Source organism: Lactuca virosa, chromosome 2 (assembly GCF_052849685.1).
Source record: "Lactuca virosa cultivar CGN04683 chromosome 2, Lactuca_virosa_CGN04683_v6, whole genome shotgun sequence".
Lineage (NCBI taxonomy): Eukaryota > Viridiplantae > Streptophyta > Magnoliopsida > Asterales > Asteraceae > Lactuca > Lactuca virosa.
The window spans coordinates 306,363,913-306,383,322 of record NC_136427.1 but is presented as its reverse complement, the minus strand read 5'-3'; the positions used below and the strand labels follow the sequence as shown (position 1 = coordinate 306,383,322).

The 19,410-nt window shown below is 42.1% G+C and overlaps 2 protein-coding genes and 1 long non-coding RNA gene across 5 annotated transcripts; 1 reads left to right on the top strand and 2 right to left on the bottom strand.

Annotated features, from left to right (window-relative positions):
• Positions 1–6,646: 6,646 nt before the first annotated feature.
• On the bottom strand, positions 6,647–8,988 carry LOC145157173 (uncharacterized). Its single transcript, XR_013737137.1, has 3 exons — positions 8,736–8,988; positions 7,861–7,912; positions 6,647–6,731 (listed from the first exon to the last, which is right to left on the bottom strand). It is a non-coding gene; the product is annotated as an uncharacterized LOC145157173 (long non-coding RNA).
• A 2,982-nt stretch (positions 8,989–11,970) lies between these two features.
• On the top strand, positions 11,971–15,079 carry LOC145161599 (F-box protein At4g00755-like). Of its 3 annotated transcripts, none has more exons than XM_079081153.1 (6): positions 11,971–12,205; positions 12,574–12,732; positions 12,812–13,225; positions 13,309–13,487; positions 14,328–14,446; positions 14,539–15,079. In XM_079081153.1, the coding sequence occupies exons 2-6, from the start codon at positions 12,606–12,608 to the stop codon at positions 14,840–14,842; spliced, it is 1,143 nt and encodes a 380-aa protein (XP_078937279.1). In that variant the 5' UTR covers positions 11,971–12,205; positions 12,574–12,605; the 3' UTR covers positions 14,843–15,079. The 3 variants fall into 3 exon arrangements, with proteins under 3 accessions (XP_078937279.1, XP_078937278.1, XP_078937280.1); XM_079081152.1 differs by having other exon boundaries at positions 11,972–12,115; XM_079081154.1 differs by lacking the exon at positions 11,971–12,205 and adding an exon at positions 12,222–12,508.
• Positions 15,080–15,438: 359 nt separating this feature from the next.
• On the bottom strand, positions 15,439–18,959 carry LOC145161598 (putative transcriptional regulator SLK2). The gene is made up of 8 exons (XM_079081151.1): positions 18,776–18,959; positions 17,451–18,203; positions 17,243–17,368; positions 17,088–17,136; positions 16,708–16,991; positions 16,505–16,605; positions 16,263–16,426; positions 15,439–16,181 (listed from the first exon to the last, which is right to left on the bottom strand). The coding sequence occupies exons 2-8, from the start codon at positions 18,201–18,203 to the stop codon at positions 15,655–15,657; spliced, it is 2,004 nt and encodes a 667-aa protein (XP_078937277.1). The 5' UTR covers positions 18,776–18,959; the 3' UTR covers positions 15,439–15,654.
• Between the last annotated feature and the right edge of the window lie 451 nt (positions 18,960–19,410).

The window sequence follows — 19,410 nt, the reverse complement described above, 5'->3', positions numbered from 1 at the left end:
TTTCTCTCTTGTTCCCCGTTCTTCTTCTTCCTCCAGAAAAAATCCCCCTGCTTCCCTGTTGTCTGCAAGCAAACAACTGCAACTCTGATGCCTGTCTCAAAACGACCTTCAACAAATTCTCTTTCTCTACATACGCTTCCTTTGATGCGTTTTCTGATTCTCCTCCTTGTGTTTGAGGATGTCTTAGAGCTTCCAATATCATTCCCTTGTTTGGTTCACTCACAGGGTTTGGTTTTGCAGGCCTTTCGTTAAAGAATACGGACCATTTATACTTTTCTAAAGAACCAAATGATGGTGATTTTGGGGTTAATGACTCCATTTGATTCATGTAAGACTTGATCTGATAACCATGAACAGTAGATGGTTGATCATCGAACCCAACAGAATCCTGGTGTAACACCCAAATTTTCAAACAATTTTTCACATTTTATAAAACACGTTTTCATTCATAGTCGTTATAAAAACACCATTGTATCATATAACATCATCTCCCAAGATCATAATAAAATCTCCCCGCGTGTGTACTGATCAAGCCGGCGCCTTCCCGCGATCCTCGCTGGTACCTGAGACACATAACACAACACTGTAAGCACAAGTGCCTAGTGAGTTCCCCAAAATACCACACATAACACATATTAGCCACTCGAGGCTATAACTTTGTTTGACACTCTGGTCAAAGTGTCTCTGTAGGACCCCCCCAGTCCCATAACTCTGTGGGCCCTCTGGCCCTAACTCTATGGGTCCTCTGACCCTAACTCTGTGGACCTTCCGGTCCTAACTCTGAAAACTCTGTAACATACATAGCATATAACACATAGAAATCACATCATGCAAAAGCATACACAATACTCTGTCTCATAGCTCTAATTACCACTCTAGGTAAAGTATAGTGAGAAGACTCACCTCGGTTAACTCGGTAAAGCTCGAACTCTGTAAAGTCGGGTCTAGCCTCCGCCTAATCATATGAAATAAACACTCTGAATCAATACATCTCTCAAGGCTAGACTATTCCTCCTCTTAGTACTCTCAGAAGGGTAAAAGACCATTTTACCCCTCTCATGGCTCAAAGACCCTAAAGTTGACCAAACCCTAAAAGTCAATAAAGGTCAACGGTCAAACTTTGACCCGACTCGCCGAGTGCACTTGGGCGACTCGGCGAGTCTACACGTGCCCACTATCTTTCTGATCTCGCATGACACGTTGAGTCTTTCCCCTTACTCGACGGGTGACACCTGGCATGAATCGCGGGGCCACCCCGACTCAACTCGCCGAGTCTGTTCATGGACTCGGCAAGTTCCGCCTTGAACTCCAGTCCTCTAATTCCCTCCGACTCACTGAGTCAACCCTATGCTCCACGAGTCGTCACAGATTGCGAGTCGCGGGGCTACCCGACTCTACTCGTCGAGTCCGTTCATGGACTCGGCGAGTTTATTCATGCACATCCTCAAACAACTTCCTGAGGTCAGATCCAGTCCTCTAACCAATAGATCTATCATTCCCAAACCCAATAACCACGTAAAGTTTCCATCTTGATGCACATACAACATCTATTTGATCATATATGAGTATTTAGCCCCAAATACCATAACTCAAGGTCATAGCCTCCATTGTTATTCAAAAAGCTTAATGAATAAGGCTCTCTGGACCTCTATGGATCCAGATCCAAAGCCTCCTCATCATAAGGGACTATTTGGGCTTCAAATCTAAGCAACAAAGGGTCTAAGAAACCCTAAATCCATATGATCATCATAAGAACAGAAGGGGAGTCGAATTACTACCTCAAATGTGAAGATCTTAGCTCCAAATCCACAGAATAGCAATCTCCTATGCTTCCTCTTGGCTAGTACCTCCTTCTTCTTGCTAAACAACACTCCCAAGGTCAAAAAAAATGGCTTCCTTCCTCTCCCAAAACGCTCAAGCACTCTAGGGTTTCTCTCTATGACTGGTGACCTCAAATGGCGGCCATAAGGGCCTTTAAATAGTCCCCAAACCCGAGAAATTAGGGTTTCATTAAACAGCGTGGACTCGCCGAGTCCACGTATGGACTCGCCGAGTCCAGTCATTAACCCGGATGGAGATTCGCGACTCTACTCGGCGAGTCTGAGCGCCTACTCGCCGAGTCTCTCTCCAAAATTCAATAAAATACATAATTTAAGATACCTGGGAATCCGGATGTTACAATTCTCCCCCACTAGAATCAGACTTCGCCCTCGAAGTCTCACTCCACAAATAACTCTGGATACTGCTCGCGCATCTCTAACTCCGGCTCCCAGGTCATTTCAGAACCCTTCCGATGTTGCCACTGGACTTGAACCAATGGCACCTCCTTGTTTCTCAAAGTCTTGATCCTTCGATCCACAATCGCAACCGGTCTCTCAACATAATTCAGGCTCGCATCCACCTGAATGTCCTCTAACGGAACCACTGCCGACTCATCAGCGATACACTTCCTCAACTGAGACACGTGGAAGGTATCGTGAATCTGGCTCAACTCCGTAGGTAGCTCCAAACGATACGCTACCCTGCCCACCCTGGCAGTCACCCTGAAAGGACCAATATACCGAGGTCCCAACTTACCCCTCTTCCTGAATCGGATCACCCCCTTCCAAGGAGATACCTTCAGGAGTACTAAATCACCAACCTGGAACTCAAGCCCCGAGCGACGTCTGTCCGCATAACTCTTCTGGCGGCTCTGAGCGGTCAACAACCTCTGTCTGACCTGCTGAATCTGCTCAGTCGTCTGAAGTACTATCTATGTACTACCCATCACACGCTGCCCGACCTCACCCCAGCAAATAGGAGTCCGACACCTCCTCCCATACAACAGCTCAAAGGGTGGCATACCGATGCTCGAATGATGGCTGTTGTTATAGGAAAACTCAGCCAAGGGCAAGTATGTGTCCCAACTCCCTCCGAAATCCAACACACATGCCCGAATCATGTCCTCGAGCGTCTGAATCGTCCGCTCACTCTGCCCATCTGTCTGGGGGTGGTATGCAGTACTAAAATGTAGCCTCGTACCCAACTCCTCATGAAACTTCTTCCAGAATCTGGAAGTGAAACGCACATCTCGATCTGAGACGATCGAGATCGGAACTCCATGCCGTGATACCACCTCCCTCACGTACAACTCTGCCAACCTCTCGGCGGAGGAGCTCTCACTGATAGCAAGGAAGTGAGCGCTCTTCGTCAACCTGTCCACAATCACCCAAATTGCATCGACGCCCCTCGCAGTCCTTGGCAATTTGGTGATAAAATCCATGGTAATCTGTTCCCACTTCCACTCGGGAACCTCCAACGGCTGCAACTTACCATGCGGCCTCTGGTGCTCGGCCTTAACCCTGCGACAGGTCAAGCACCTCTCAACAACCCATGCTACATCCCTCTTCATACAGGGCCACCAATAATCTCTTCTCAGGTCCAAATACATCTTAGTGGCCCCGGGATGGATCGAAAACCTCGATCGGTGTGCCTCCTCCATCAATATGGTACGTGCCCCGCCCACAAATGGCACCCAGATCCGACCCTGGAAGGTCATAAGCCCTCTGCTATCGGTAACAAAATCCGATACATATCTGATAACCCGCTCTCTCTTGCGGTTCTCCGGTCTCACGGCCTCAGCCTGGGCCCCTCGGATGGTGTCCAACACCGGAGTCATCACTGTCAATCTCATACAAACGTCCCGTATCGGGGCGCTCTCCGCCCTACGACTCAGGGCATCGGCTACAACGTTAGCCTTGCCCGGGTGGTACAGGATTTCACAATCGTAATCCTTTACCACGTCCAACCATCTCCTCTGGCGCATATTCAGGTTGGGTTGATCCATCAAGTACTTCAAGCTCTTGTGGTCCGTGTATATGGTACACCGAACCCCATACAGATAGTGACGCCAGATCTTGAGGGCGAACACTACATCCCCCAACTCCAGATCGTGGGTGGGATACCTCGTCTCGTGAGGCTTCAGCTGCCTCGATGCGTATGCTATCACATGCCCTCTCTGCATCAGCACCGCTCACAGCCCCGATATCGATGCGTCACAATACACCACAAAGTCCTCCATCCCCTCCGGAAGGGCTAACACTGGGGCTTCGCACAGTCTCTGGCGAAGTGTCTCGAAGGAGGCCTGCTGCTCTGGTCCCCATGAAAAAGCAACACCCTTCCGGGTCAACCTGGTGAGTGGCACGGCGATCTTGGAGAAATCCATGATAAATCTCCGATAATAGCCAGCCAACCCTAAGAAACTCCTGATCTCGGTGGGGGATCTCGGCACCTCCCAACTCATAACCGCCTCAATCTTGGCCGGTTCGACCAATATCCCATTCTGGTTAACGAGGTGCCCTAGGAACTGGACCTCTCGTAACCAGAAATCACACTTGGAGAATTTGGCATAAAGCCTCTCCGATCTCAAAACTCCAAGTAACTCTCTCAAATGCTCCTCATGCTGCTCTCTGGATCTCGAATACACCAGTATATCATCGATGAACACGATCACCGAACGGTCCAACATCGGTCTGCATACTCTGTTCATGAGATCCATGAACGCCGCCGGTGCATTGGTGAGCCCGAAAGGCATCACCACGAACTCGTAATGCCCGTAACGAGTCCTGAACGCTGTCTTCTGGATATCTTCATCTCGTACTCTCATCTGATGATATCCAGACCTCAAGTCGATCTTGGAAAACCAAGACGCTCCATGCAACTGATCGAATAAATCGTCGATCCTCGGTAAGGGGTAACGGTTCTTGACCGTCAGTTTGTTCAGCTCCCGGTAATCAATGCACATCCGGTGTGAACCATCCTTTTTCTTGACAAAAAGGATCGGCGCTCCCCACGGCGAGCTACTCGGCCGTATAAACCCCTTCCCCAGCAGCTCCTGAAGCTGCGAGGATAACTCCTGCATCTCTGGTGGCGCAAGGCGATAGGGCGCCTTGGCGATAGGCGCTGCCCCCGGAACCAAATCAATACGGAACTCTACCTGCCTCTCGGGAGGCACACCCGGCAACTCCTCGGGGAAAACATATGGGAACTCGCGCACTATCGGGACCTCATCGATCGACCTCGGTCTCTCTGCATCTACTCTCGTATCCACCACATAAGCCACAAACCCACTACAGCCCTGCTGTAAACTCTGCCTCGCTCTAGCGGCCGAACAAAATGCTGACCCAGAATGGGAACCCTCGCCGTACACCGTAAGTACTCCCCCACTGGGGTCTCGTATCGTCATCAACTGTCGCTCACAGTCAATCACAGCTCCGAAACGGCTCAACCAATCCATGCCCACTATGACACATACGTCCCCCATAGCAATCGGGACCAGATCTATCGGAAACTCGACACCGAAGATCTCGAGTACACATCCTCGAATCACATCAGTAGCATACACCACTCGCTCGTCAGCTATGGAAACTCGTAGAGGTCGACTCAATGCCTCACGCTGGGTACTGATGTGCTGACTAAACGCTAGTGACACAAAAGACCGAATCGCACCCGAGTCAAATAACACCAAGGCAGGTACAGAACACACAAGAAATGTACCAGCTACCACATCGGGTGCTGCGCGGACCTCCTCCGTTGTCAACTGGAAGGCTCTCCCGCGAGCCTTCGGTGCCTCAGCCTTCGCCGGCCGACTCTCTGTAGCTCGAACAGCAGCAGGAGCAGATCCCTGAGAAGCTCCCTGAGCTGACCCTCGTAACTGTGGACACTCGGCCTTTCGGTGTCCAGTCTGGTTGCAGTGAAAACAGACTGCAAACCCCTTGGGGCAATCCTTGGCCATATGCCCCTCCTTGCCACATTTGTAGCAAGACCCTGCTCTGCACACTCCATCATGACTCTTGCCGCATTTTCCACAAGTGCGGCCCCTCTGGCTCCCTGATCTCGAATCGGCAGGCTTGGCCCGCTTGGCTGCCGGCTGAGACTGTGCCGGTCGTCGATCCCTCCCCTGAGACTCCGCCTCCTCCCTAGCCTGAGTCTCCAGCTCTATCTCCCTCTTCCGGGCATTTGCCTGAAGCTCGGCAAATGTCTGGTACGTCGAGTTCGCCACGAACTCTCGTATATCCCTCCTCAAAATGCTCAGATATCGGCTCATACGTGCCTGCTCGGAGGACACGTGCTCTGGGCAGAACATCGCCCGCTCATGGAACATCCTGGTGATCACTGTAACAGACTTTGTACCCTGCTTGAGGGTCAAAAACTCCTGGGCCAAACGCTCCCTCTCCACCTGGGGAACGTACTCTTCTCGGAACATAGCAGTGAACCTCTCCCAGGTCACTGCAACAAGCTCAGTAGGCGAATAGTGCGCCGTCACAAACTTCCACCAGTCCTTCGCTCCCAAGCGAAGCTGGTTCAACGCGAACCGGACTCTCAAATGCTCTGGAGATGAGCAAGTAAAGAAACACCCCTCAATGTCTGATATCCACCTCATCGCTGCAATCGGGTCCTGGGTCCCATCAAACTCCGGTGGTTTTGTGTTGCTGAACTCACGAAACAGCAACGCATCACCACCCTACGGCCTAGTCGCAGCTATAGCTGCAGTGGCCGCAGCAACCGCAGCCTCAGAAAGAGCAGCGTATCTCTCGTCAAATGTCTCTATCAGTGTGGTCTTGATAGACCCGAACATCTCTGGTATCTCTGCCCTGATGGCCGCAGCCACCTCCTCATGAATGATCCTACGGATCTCCTCATCACTAGTACCGCTGCTCTCTGGTGTGTGGCGTGTCCCAACCATGATGTCTCTGAAAGACAAAATAATAAATATCAGGGACTCGCTCGAGTATACTCGCACTCGATAACTCCACCCTACTTGCTCCTTAGTACCCAATGGATTCTTACTTAGGGTGCGCACTGCTCCGGTGTCTTCAGTAGTACGGGCCCTATACTACCGTCCACACCGCATCAGCATCCACTCTAAGTCCTCCTCCTTGGATCCCAAGTCCCAAGTACTCTACTCTCTTTAACCATATGCTACTCACTAGCAGCTCTCTCATAAACTCCTCGCTGCTATCTAAACACTCTCAAGTATCCCTAGCAGCAAAACTCCTAGACTAAGGCATCACATATCAGGCCACTCTAGTCCTAATAAGAATACCTAGTCTACTCTAGCATGCATAGCATAACTCATCATATATCATAACATAATATATCTCATAACACTAATTACAAGGGTATTTTGGGAAATCATCGTTCGGGCGCTGGCTGATCGTACACACGGCTCTGCTCTGTTTGTTTCAAAACTCTTTTTACTCTTTTTAAAAAGTTTTTAGTCATCAAAATTTCTCTCAAATCCTCAGTTTGAGTTCAGATACGCCCGAAGATGAATCCGAATCCCTCAAACCAAGGCTCTGATACCAACTTGTAACACCCAAATTTTCAAACAATTTTTCACATTTTATAAAACACGTTTTCATTCATAGTCGTTATAAAAACACCATTGTATCATATAACATCACCTCCCAAGATCATAATAAAATCTCCCCGCGTGTGTACTGATCAAGCCGGCGCCTTCCCGCGATCCTCGCTGGTACCTGAGACACATAACACAACACTGTAAGCACAAGTGCCTAGTGAGTTCCCCAAAATACCACACATAACACATATTAGCCACTCGAGGCTATAACTTTGTTTGACACTCTGGTCAAAGTGTCTCTGTGGGACCCCCCCAGTCCCATAACTCTGTGGGCCCTCTGGCCCTAACTCTATGGGTCCTCTGACCCTAACTCTGTGGACCTTCCGGTCCTAACTCTGAAAACTCTGTAACATACATAGCATATAACACATAGAAATCACATCATGCAAAAGCATACACAATACTCTGTCTCATAGCTCTAATTACCACTCTAGGTAAAGTATAGTGAGAAGACTCACCTCGGTTAACTCGGTAAAGCTCGAACTCTGTAAAGTCGGGTCTAGCCTCCGCCTAATCATATGAAATAAACACTCTGAATCAATACATCTCTCAAGGCTAGACTATTCCTCCTCTTAGTACTCTCAGAAGGGTAAAAGACCATTTTACCCCTCTCATGGCTCAAAGACCCTAAAGTTGACCAAACCCTAAATGTCAATAAAGGTCAACGGTCAAACTTTGACCCGACTCGCCGAGTGCACTTGGGCGACTCGGCGAGTCTACACGTGCCCACTATCTTTCTGATCTCGCATGACACGTCGAGTCTTTCCCCTTACTCGACGGGTGACACCTGGCATGAATCGCGGGGCCACCCCGACTCAACTTGCCGAGTCTGTTCATGGACTCGGCAAGTTCCGCCTTGAACTCCAGTCCTCTAATTCCCTCCGACTCACTGAGTCAACCCTATGCTCCACGAGTCGTCACAGATTGCGAGTCGCGGGGCTACCCGACTCTACTCTTCGAGTCCGTTCATGGACTCGGCGAGTTCATTCATGCACATCCTCAAACAACTTCCTGAGGTCAGATCCAGTCCTCTAACCAATAGATCTATCATTCCCAAACCCAATAACCACGTAAAGTTTCCATCTTGATGCACATACAACATCTATTTGATCATATATGATGATTTAGCCCCAAATACCATAACTCAAGGTCATAGCCTCCATTGTTATTCAAAAAGCTTAATGAATAAGGCTCTCTGGACCTCTATGGATCCAGATCCAAAGCCTCCTCATCATAAGGGACTATTTGGGCTTCAAATCTAAGCAACAAAGGGTCTAAGAAACCCTAAATCCATATGATCATCATAAGAACAGAAGGGGAGTCGAATTACTACCTCAAATGTGAAGATCTTAGCTCCAAATCCACAGAATAGCAATCTCCTATGCTTCCTCTTGGCTAGTACCTCCTTCTTCTTGCTAAACAACACTCCCAAGGTCAAAAAAAATGGCTTCCTTCCTCTCCCAAAACGCTCAAGCACTCTAGGGTTTCTCTCTATGACTGGTGACCTCAAATGGCGGCCATAAGGGCCTTTAAATAGTCCCCAAACCCGAGAAATTAGGGTTTCATTAAACAGCGTGGACTCGCCGAGTCCACGTATGGACTCATCGAGTCCAGTCATTAACCCGGATGGAGATTCGCGACTCTACTCGGCGAGTCTGAGCGCCTACTCGCCGAGTCTCTCTCCAAAATTCAATAAAATACATAATTTAAGATACCTGGGAATCCGGATGTTACACCTGGGATTCGAAGACCATTAGAAGATGATTGAAAGCGAAGGCTATGGTATCGCTTTTCACCAGGGTCCATCACATTGAGGTTTGATCGTTGTGCATACGATTCTAGTATTTGCTTTTGATTCGATAACAATGAAGACGAGCTTGGGCCCTGGTGAACCCAGTAAATCGGTTCAGTGGTCGTTTTCACACTATGATGTGTTGTTGCCTTCGTATTCATGTTCGCCTTTGAATTTATTCCGTGTAATTTGTCAAGTTTTCTTGTTTTTGCTTCCTGCGTTGGTTCACCATGGTAATAAGATATCAGATGACTGTTCATCTTTTATGGATTGACCATCTTTTCTAGATTTGATCTTGGAAGAAGATGATTCTCATTACAATCATGTGAATATGATCATTTTGAAATAGTTGAACCCAAATCATCTTTTCCGACGATCTGCCACCATAGAATTAATACCTCACTGTTTTTCTCAATCTCGACCTAGCGTTGTTGCTAGCTGGTTTTGGTTTTGTTGGGAAGAAGGAATCTGTCATTCCGATCCTGTAGAAGTGTTATTAACTAGTTTTGACTCTTTCAAAAATGAGCAAAGAAAACCCCAATAGTTACGATGGTTGTTGTTGCAACGTAGATGAAGATTGGAGTTAGATTAGGTCTAAAAAAATCGTGATCAGTAAAAGGGAAGCGGGGGGGGGGGGGATTTTTTCTGGAAGAAGAAGAAGAAGAAGAAGAAAAAGAAGGAGGAGGAGGAGAGAGAGAGGGGGGACCCCTTGCATATTAAATTTTATTTATTTATTTATTTAAAAAAAAGTAATACAAAACCTCATAAATGGTCCCTGGGTAGTGAAATGACAAAAATGCCCCTAACTTAACGGCTAATTGGTAACGGAGTGAGCCGGAAGGACCAAATGTTAAAAGTTTTGAAACCACTGGGACCATCTGTGAGGTTTTTTGAACTTAGGGATTAAACTTGATATTTTCGAAAACCACAGGGACCATTTTTGAAGTTTTGTCAATATTGTATCAAAACTGATATAAAATTATATTTTAGTGTTAGAGTTGGAGATAATATCTAAATTATGTTTATATTTAGACAAAATTGCAAAAATGGTCCCTGTGGTATGCATTTTTTGGGGTTTTAGTCCAAACCACGACTTTTTTGGATTGGTGGTCCTTTTGAGCTAGTTTCGTTGCGTTTTTGGTCCCTCAGAAAACTGAAAAGACTAAAATGCCCTTCTGATACATTTTTTTTTATGGTTTTTACTATTTAATTGAAAGTTTTATTAATAAAAATTATGGGACCCGCCTCTCTCTCTCTCTCTCTCTCCCTCTCTCTCTCACAAATCATTTGCAGGGTATCTTCATCTTCATCACACTTCTTCATCAAAAACTATTCTTATCATAAATGGAATCGGAATACCTGCAACTCGAAACCCAAATGAAGAAAAAATCCACAAACAATTTTTGGTTTTTCTTTCTCTATTTACAATACACCTGAAGACCAAACAATTTGGGTTCATTCTTCGATCTATGCATCTAGCCTCCCTCTCTCGAAGACTGTAACCCATATGATTAAGACAGAAAGAAGAACTGTTGCTGGGAATTCAAGCTTAAAACTTCTAAAATCGCAAATCTTACATAAAGCTTGCAAAATCATTGAAGGAAGTGACTGTTTCACATTTGAGTTCATCTTTCAGGTCTCCATCGCAAATCTTACATAGAACCTGCAAAAAGAACAAACAACGATCGACTATCAGCTTCTCTCTCTCTCTCTCTCTCTCTCTCTCTCTCTAACCATAGATTTCTTCAAAGTGGGTCTTAAGAACAAACACAAGTGTGTTTGGATTTTTGGTTCATCTTCTTTCTAACCACACACACATACACACAAACACCACCGCCACCTTCACCACCATCACTGGAAACTCACAACTCCCTCCATAGATCCCTCATGGTTAATTTTGGTTCTCTAATCACCGTATGAACAATATAGTAACAGAAATTGATTTGCTTTCAAGCCCTAGATCTTGCAGGATATTCTCAATTTCTTATCATTCTCCTCCACAGTGAAGTCCAACGCAATTTTCATCGAGAAAAGAGGTTGAGACGGCCAGGCTACAATTTTTAATTTTGATTTGGTTGCAGGTTGCAATACACTTTTACTATCTGTTATTTGCGGTTGAGGAAACCCCGAGTTCTATTTTCTAGTTCAAGAAACCCTAACTCGATTGTTAAATCCGATAACAACGCCCTTCAGTAATGGAAATAAAGGTGACCAAGGATTTGTATCCTCTTTCATCATTCTCGTTTGCACATCTTTCGCCATTATTCTAGAAACACCAGATTCTCATCTTATCCCTTTAAACTGATGTTTGATCTTCAAGGGAGATGGAGTGGTGGTGAAGGATTTGGTGAAAACTAAGTTTATTTGATTGTAAATTATGGTTAACCATTGAATCGATTTTGAAGTTTCGGGTTTTTCTGTTGAAGGAAAAGGATGTTGATGGTGGGGAGAGAGAGAGAGAGAGAGAGAGAGAGGTGGACCCGGTTTTATATTTAATAATAATAATAATTTTAAAAAGTGAAAGAAAAATGAAAAATAAATTCATTAAGGGTATAATGGTCTTTTTAGTTTGGACAGGAACCAAAACTACATGTAAAATAGCTTAAAAGGACCACCAATCCAAAAAAGTTGTGGTTTGAACTAAAACCCCAAAAAGAAGCATACCACGGGACCATTTTTACAATTTTGTCTTATATTTATTAATTTTATACATTGATATGAGAAAATAAAAAAGGAAAAGAGAAATCGAATAAATGGTACTATTAGTTTAGATGACAACAACCAAATAATTGATTTTCCCAAAAAAAAATTTGTCTTCACTCCCCTCCCATCGACATCATCATCACCAACAAAAGCTGTGGTTCCGTTGGTGTTGCCACCACATCCTCCGTCTCCTCGGACGGTTTTCGCCCTTCGATCCGGTACGTAATATCGTCGGGATGGTGTGGTTTCATCCTCCTCTCTTTTCCACACCCTCCAATTGTATTTCCCTAAAAAATACACAAAGTTCGGTAGGATGTTGTCCGCGAATTCTATCATTTTCACCTTCTCCTAATTTTTCTTCCTGTTCTCTTGATTCGATTTGTATGTTTTATCAATCTTCATGTACGCGTGTTGGATTTCATTTATGTATTGCTATAGATACCCGATTTGTGCTTCAGAATTGCGTAAGATGTCTACAAGTATAACTATTGATGCATTGTGCGGTGGTATCCAAAATGAATTAATAGATACCAACTACCAGTGATTCAATAGTTGATTATGAGTGTCTTAATTGTCAATCATGTATACTTGATCTCTTCAATTTCGTTTAGGTATGTTTAAGTTCTGCACAATTCTGCTTTTGATATATATAACATCAATCAAATTTTCTTAGCAGAATTTGTGAAGATAACATTAGATTTGGAGTTCATGGAGGAATTCTGTGATTTCCTACAATGGCTTGGAGCAGATATGTCCATAAAGATACTAACGAGTTTAGAGAACCCAACAGACCTTGTTAGTGCTAGTGCTGTTTCAAGCTCCTGGCGTCGATTTAGTGAGTTCATCTATCTTTGTATCTTATAAGATTCACAGAATTTGTGTCATTTTCTTACATGCTAATCTTTGTGATGCAGTTGTCATGAATGGCCTTGCTAAGCAGCTTTGCATAAGAATGTTTCCTGAAGTATCAAGTGTTGCTCATGTTATAGAAGTGAATGATAGGATAGAACCTCTACAAATCAGGCATGAAACTTCAATGGAATGGTCATGGTTGGAAAGGGAACACAGAGTATATGCATTTTTAGCAAGGGGTTTAACCACTTTTATGAGAAAAGATTGCATATTGGAAGCCATTGTTGCATCAAGCACCGATAACTATCCTCAAGAAAGCATCCATCACACATTAGAACCAGGTGACAGGGTTGATCAAAGGGCTTCATATTGGTCAAGTGAAGGGGCAGTTGACCCTGCAGTTCCTGAAACATTAGTATATAAACTTGTTGCGAATCTTTGTGTGATAACTGAGATCCACATACACCCGTTTCAAGGTTATTCTTGTAATTTGTCAAAATAGTTAAGTTTTCTGTTTGTTTGTTTTTTTTGTACTGATGAAATTTTGTTGGTCTACCAGCATATTTTCAATTTGGTTTTCCAATTTATTCTGCAAAAGCTGTGAGATTTCGATTGGGGCATTTGAAGCCAGCTTATGAGATTGAAAATGACATGAAAGATGAGTCTACAGCTGCTCTGAGGTTTATTCGTGATAATGTTGTGTGGACATATACATCTCCTTCATTTCCCATGGCACAGGTGACTTTTATTCTGATTTATTATCTTTATATTTTCATTTTACTTGATTCAAGATTCTTTATTTGACCCGTAGTTTATGAGTCAGGAAACTTTGAGACAAATGGTTGATCTTGCACATTGTTTTCCAGGTTAATCCAGATATTTTGTAATTCATGTTCCTAAAATGTTCTAAAGACTTTTTAACTGTTGGGTAGTTAAGAGCATCCACAATGTTTAACATATATAATAATGACTTTATTATTTTTATCACATCAGTTTTACTTGATTCAAAAAGTTTTTTTTTTTTTTCAATTAGTTAATTTATCTTCATCTGTCTGAAATGTTTTATCAAGCCCTCTCATTTTATCTGTTGTTTTTCAACACACATCATATTTCAGTTGACATTAAGTCATTAACATTTAAATAATTATTATATGGATCAGTTTTTCAAAAATACAACCTATGATAAATTTTTTGCTTACATAGTTATAGAAATTAAAAAAAAAATGAAAATTCTATACAATCGTTATAAATTTAATATTTGATAAATGAAATGTTATTGAATATCTAATAAAATGAATTGATTAGTAAAAAAATAATTAATCACTGTAGTAAAATGAAATATTATTGAATGAAGGGTTAAGTGTAAAAAACACAAAAACAAAATAAGCACTTAAAAAAAAAAAAGTGCATGAGTTATTTTTGATAAATCTGTCGGTTACTTATTTATCTATTGTGGTATTACATTTGATCCCTTCTTCTTCTTAATAAGATTTTCATTATATCATATTTTATATTAATTTATTTTTGAGTAATTTATCAAAAATATAAAAATTTCGTATTTTTATGTTGATGTAACAGGAGAGCCGGCTGCAAAAGTTTAAGCTACCAGAACCGGCTCTATGCATCGGAGGGATCTTGCAGATAGAGTTGTTGGGTAGGGTTCAAAAACAAGAAATGGATGAGAAATACTACATATGGTAACCTCCACCTACTATTTAAATTATACAAATTTTAATTTTGGTGATAGCAAAAGACGTAAATGCCCTTAATTTGTTTACATGCATTTCAGTGTGTCCCATGTCCAAGTGGTGGGACGGCCTCTGTCCCCTGCGTTTGATGCGGATATAATGGATCCGAGTGGAAAGTGTACACTGAAATACTATTCAGATGCCGATTATTGTTGTTCCCCTATAAAAAATTGTGAAGGCGAAGCAAGCAGTAGTCCTTCCCGATTCCGTTCCTTCACTGCAAGCATAAGAGGTTGGGAACAAATGATTCTCAACACGTTACTAGGTGGTGGAATGATGGTCGGAAACCATGATTCCGATGTTGATGTTGATGATGATGACGATGAGGATGAAGTCATCGAGTAATGCAATGGAAAAAATTGGTAATTAGATTAGTGGATAAACGACTGATGTCGGAGCAGCAATCAAGAGTAAATTCTCCCCCTTTTTTTTTCTTTGTTATTTGCTACTTGTTACTGAAATTTGTGACATCTTTTTATGGATCGTTTTATAAGAAGCATGTTAGTTGTATACATACGGATTTATAAATAACTGTAGAAGGCTGTTTTTTTGGTATGAATTGCTTTGTATTATGGTTTTCAATCGGTGCAAAATTATCTTCTTGTATATTTTGCTACTTAAAATGAAAAATGATTTCATATTTCGTCTAAAAAGCCAAGCCATAAATTGGGATAATAAATCTTCTTTAAACAGTTAAATACCATGAAGCTTTTTTTTTTTTTTGTTTAAATATTTTTAGTTATTTTGGGAAAATAAAAAAATATATATATACCAATTAAAGCTTTGAATTTTTTCTTTTTCTAGAAAAGTAGTGTTGCTGAAAATTGTATAAGTAAAAGTAATTTATAACTTCATTTCATCAAAGGAATAAATGAAATGAAAGGCAGAGGGAATCACATTCCATAAGAAATGGCCCACTCCAAACAAACATGATTCTACCATTCCATCATAACGTTTTATTCCATTCCCTACTATGATTACTGCATGATAAAATAAAGATCCGGTGACAAAATGTACTTGGCAAAAACCTAAAACCATTGTAGAAACTTTGCACCCATAGATTCAGATTGCATCAACTCCATAGATGAAAATAAATTTTTTTTAAAAAAAACAAAAAAGCAAAGAGGGGCCACTGTACAATGATATATTCCACGGTGTCATGCCTTCCAGCCATAACTCCCGCCATCCTCACATTCATTGATATTAATGAACATACTGTCCACAAACTCAGGCATATCTGCTGCTGCTACTTTCTCACCATCTGCACACGAGTCACTGTGTGAACCAGCTTTAAAACTATTGCTCCTACTCGCCTCACCCGCACTTTGACCAGACACCGACGGCTTTGACCCTCCACCACCACCACCACCACCTTGTGGGTGGTGCTCGTTCTGTTGAACTTGGAGACCCGGAAACTGTTGATAGCCAACATGAATTCGGTTGTGGATAGAGTTGTTGAAACAAGTTGAAGCATCAATCTCATGTTGGGAGTTTGAATTAATCAAACGTTGTTTCATTAACATATTCTGGTACTCCAAGGGTGGTGGAGTTGATCCTCCGCCCATCTGAAAATTATTGTTGTTCATCCTCCTGTCAGCATGGAGTCCCTGAATGCTTGACACCTGTCCCATTCTCATTCCCATGCCCTGTACTTTTTGCATTCGTGGGAAGCTTTTCAAGGCCTCTGAAACAAACAAACAATATATACATATAATATATGTGCAAAAGACATAAATACCCTCAAGTACTTGATAAAAGGTTATACCAATAGGGCCAATTTTAGTGTCACGGGTAATATCCACCAAGTCCATCATGCTGTTGACAACTTCAGCTGTCTGTAAACACCTCATGTATGTTTTTGTAAAACCCAAGTCGTTTACAGATGGCAACTCCAAGCTCCTTGCCAGCTGGCGCCCTGCCGCCACAATCCTGACCACAACAAAAAGTCAACCATCAATTTTCATTTCATATATAATAAAAATGCTGAAAATATAAATTAATACTCACATATTACTGTTAGCCTGCAAATCTTGCTGCAATACACCACCAGATCCACTTTCAGCAATTGTGGATTGCCATTTCTGTGCAACTTCTAACAACTGATTCACCTGCAAAAACACAAAAACAAAAAAGAATACTTTTTAATCTAAAAAAAATAAAACAAATATATATATATATATATATATATATATATATATATATATATTTACCTGATTAGCAATGAGTCGACGAGGAAGAAGCTCCTCATGGCGACGTGAACAGAATTCCCAAGTGAATATCTTTAAGTCAGGGGTAAAAATGACTTTAAGCCTCCCCTCACGAACAACACGGCTTTGCTCATACACACTTTCTTGAACTGCTTTCCCGTATTCCAACATCATGATTCCAGAGGGGAATCGGCATTCCCGAGGCAAGTCAAGAAACCAAAGCTCATCAATAACACCACTACTGAATTTTATTTCATTAAGCCTAGCCAGTACTTCAAATGTCGCCTCTGTTATTAAAAATAAAACAAAGGTACAAAAAACCATGATTTAAGTAGCAAAATTGTAAATATATAATCATAGTACATTGATTAAGAATTACATACCAAATCCTCTTCCAGATTTTGACCCACAGATACCACACTGCCAAGCATCCTAAAGAACGAAAAGGGTTTCAAAAAGATGGGATCTTTATTTATTATAATAAATAAATCTTACTTATTGTTGTGTTGAAATCTTTAAAAAAAAAAAAAAAACGTACCAGATTTGCAGGGGAAAATACACCTGATGGGTGATGTCCCATGTTATTATGCAAAGCAAGGCACCATCTTTTTTTTGCACGTGGAGAATAGTACTCTCCCACAAACTTTCTCCAGTAAGAAATGTCCTATAAATTATAATGAAGAAGAAAATTAGATGTATAAAACCAAAATTAAACAGAAAGATTAAGTTGTTGAAAATAAACTGACAGCTGGACGTTGGCGTTGATGATAAAGGTATTGCATCAGTCTCCTTGAGCATACACCACCATCATATGATCGGTTTACAGCAGATGCAGGTTGTTGAAGAGTTTGCCTCAAATGGAGCTGCTGTTGCTGCTGTTGTTGTTGTTGCTGCTGTTGAAGCAAATGGGCCCGCTGTCCAGGTGGCAGAGACTGTATATATAAAGCTTGTAACTGTGCATTAGAATTTTGTGACTGAACCAGCTCTTGTTTTTGCAATAGCTGTCTTAAATACTGCTGTTGTAAGATATCATCATGTTTGATATCAAGTCGAGGTTTCTTTGCCACATGATCTGAATAAAGTGATCCAGGAAACATTGAAGTTTCAGTGAAAGGAACTTGTCCAAGTCTTGGATTAGGCAATGAGGTGGCAGTAGAAGCATTATTGGTAACATTATTGGAAGAGAATGATAATGGTGATGCAGGTAACCGCATGTAAGATTCATTGTTGATACTTGCACTTCTTTGGATACATGGGTTACTACTACCTCCTGAAAGCCCTGAATTGGCATCTGTAACCAATGAACTTGCTCCCATGGTTAGCCCTGAACTAGCACCCATGCTTACATCACCAGAAACAGGAAGCATGTTTGAGTACATGCTTTGTGGAACTAAATTTGAGTTCCTGTAGCTGTAGGGGCTCAAATGTGAATTTGGTAGACCTTGAGAATGTTCATCTTCTTCAAAGAAGATGCCAGAACTCGATGAAGAATGTACCATCTGGAATCAAGAACCCTTGTCAACACATATATATGGATACCAAATCGATAATAGAAAAACAAAACAAGAGCATCTCTTTATCTCGGAAGAATAAGAACTGAAAAAACCCTAATTTGAATTGGATAAAAGTAAAAACCCTAAGTTATTGTATAGCCAAATAAGAAGTAAGAGCAACGAAAGCCTACGCAGTGAATCTCCACAAAATGACCGCCTAATAAGGCATTACAGCAGAGAAACACGAAAATAACTACAATTACAGGAAGGAATTTCATCATCGCATTCCATTGAAAATCGATAAAAGAAGATCAAAGTAGAATTATTGTATTCCATCCGTAAATTCGCTTAAAATGCGAGAAAATTAAAATTCTCTAGAACACGATACTTACCGAGAACTGAAACAACAAACTCGAATTGATAACTGATAATTGATATTAACAAACGAAACAGATACAGATGCGTTTTTTGTCCAGTTCAAGTGTTGATCAGATGATTAAAATAGTTCACAATCTTAACGAATACAAAGAGAGCAAAGAAACACTCATTGATCACTGATGAATAAAAAAACAGCTAACCTCTGAAATGATTAACAAAGATTGTCGCGTCGAGTCGGAACCGAAAAATGTTGCAAGGTTCAGCAGGAGTTTATATACCTAGCGGAAATTGGAGCGCCATGAGTGACCGGCGGGTGGCAGTGTGTAAACCCTACCAGATTGCCTACAGCAGGTCATCTTGTAATCAAACGGGTTACAACGGTTGTTCTGTCATTCTATGGGTTCAAGCATCAAAATAAATTTATTAGTTATTTATATATTCTTTTTAAGAAAAACCCTAACACCCCGTTCCGAAGTTGAACTTAACGAGAGAAAGGAAAGGAAATGGGTGAAATGAGAAGAAAATAAAAGAAATTGGTGTTCCTGAGTTTCATTAAAGGAGGGAAGTGGAGAGAACTGGGAGGATCACTTTCCCTCCTAACTTTCCTTCCGATTTGGGAGGATTTGAAAAGAAAGAACAAAATGATTCATTTTCTTTTCACTTCTCTCCAACTCGGGAACACAATTTTTTTTTTGTTTTCATTTCCTTTCTCTTCTTTTCTCTCATGACTTTCTTTTCTCTTCTATTCTTTTCTTTTATTAAACTCGGGAACGAAGCGTAAAGTTTTGCTTCCGAGTTCATTAAAAAAAAGGGAAGTGATATATCCACTGCCAAT

Coding starts and splice junctions, on each gene's coding strand:
- LOC145161599 (XM_079081153.1), top strand. CDS start 12,606: ATGGAGGAATTCTGTGATTTCCTACAATGGCTTGGAGCAGATATGTCC. Junction 13,488..14,327: donor CTTCATTTCCCATGGCACAG/GTGACTTTTATT, acceptor TTGATGTAACAG/GAGAGCCGGCTGCAAAAGTT. Junction 14,447..14,538: donor GATGAGAAATACTACATATG/GTAACCTCCACC, acceptor CATGCATTTCAG/TGTGTCCCATGTCCAAGTGG.
- LOC145161598 (XM_079081151.1), bottom strand. CDS start 18,203: ATGGTACATTCTTCATCGAGTTCTGGCATCTTCTTTGAAGAAGATGAA. Junction 17,369..17,450: donor ATCAACGCCAACGTCCAGCT/GTCAGTTTATTT, acceptor TATAATTTATAG/GACATTTCTTACTGGAGAAA. Junction 16,606..16,707: donor GTCGACTCATTGCTAATCAG/GTAAATATATAT, acceptor GTGTTTTTGCAG/GTGAATCAGTTGTTAGAAGT.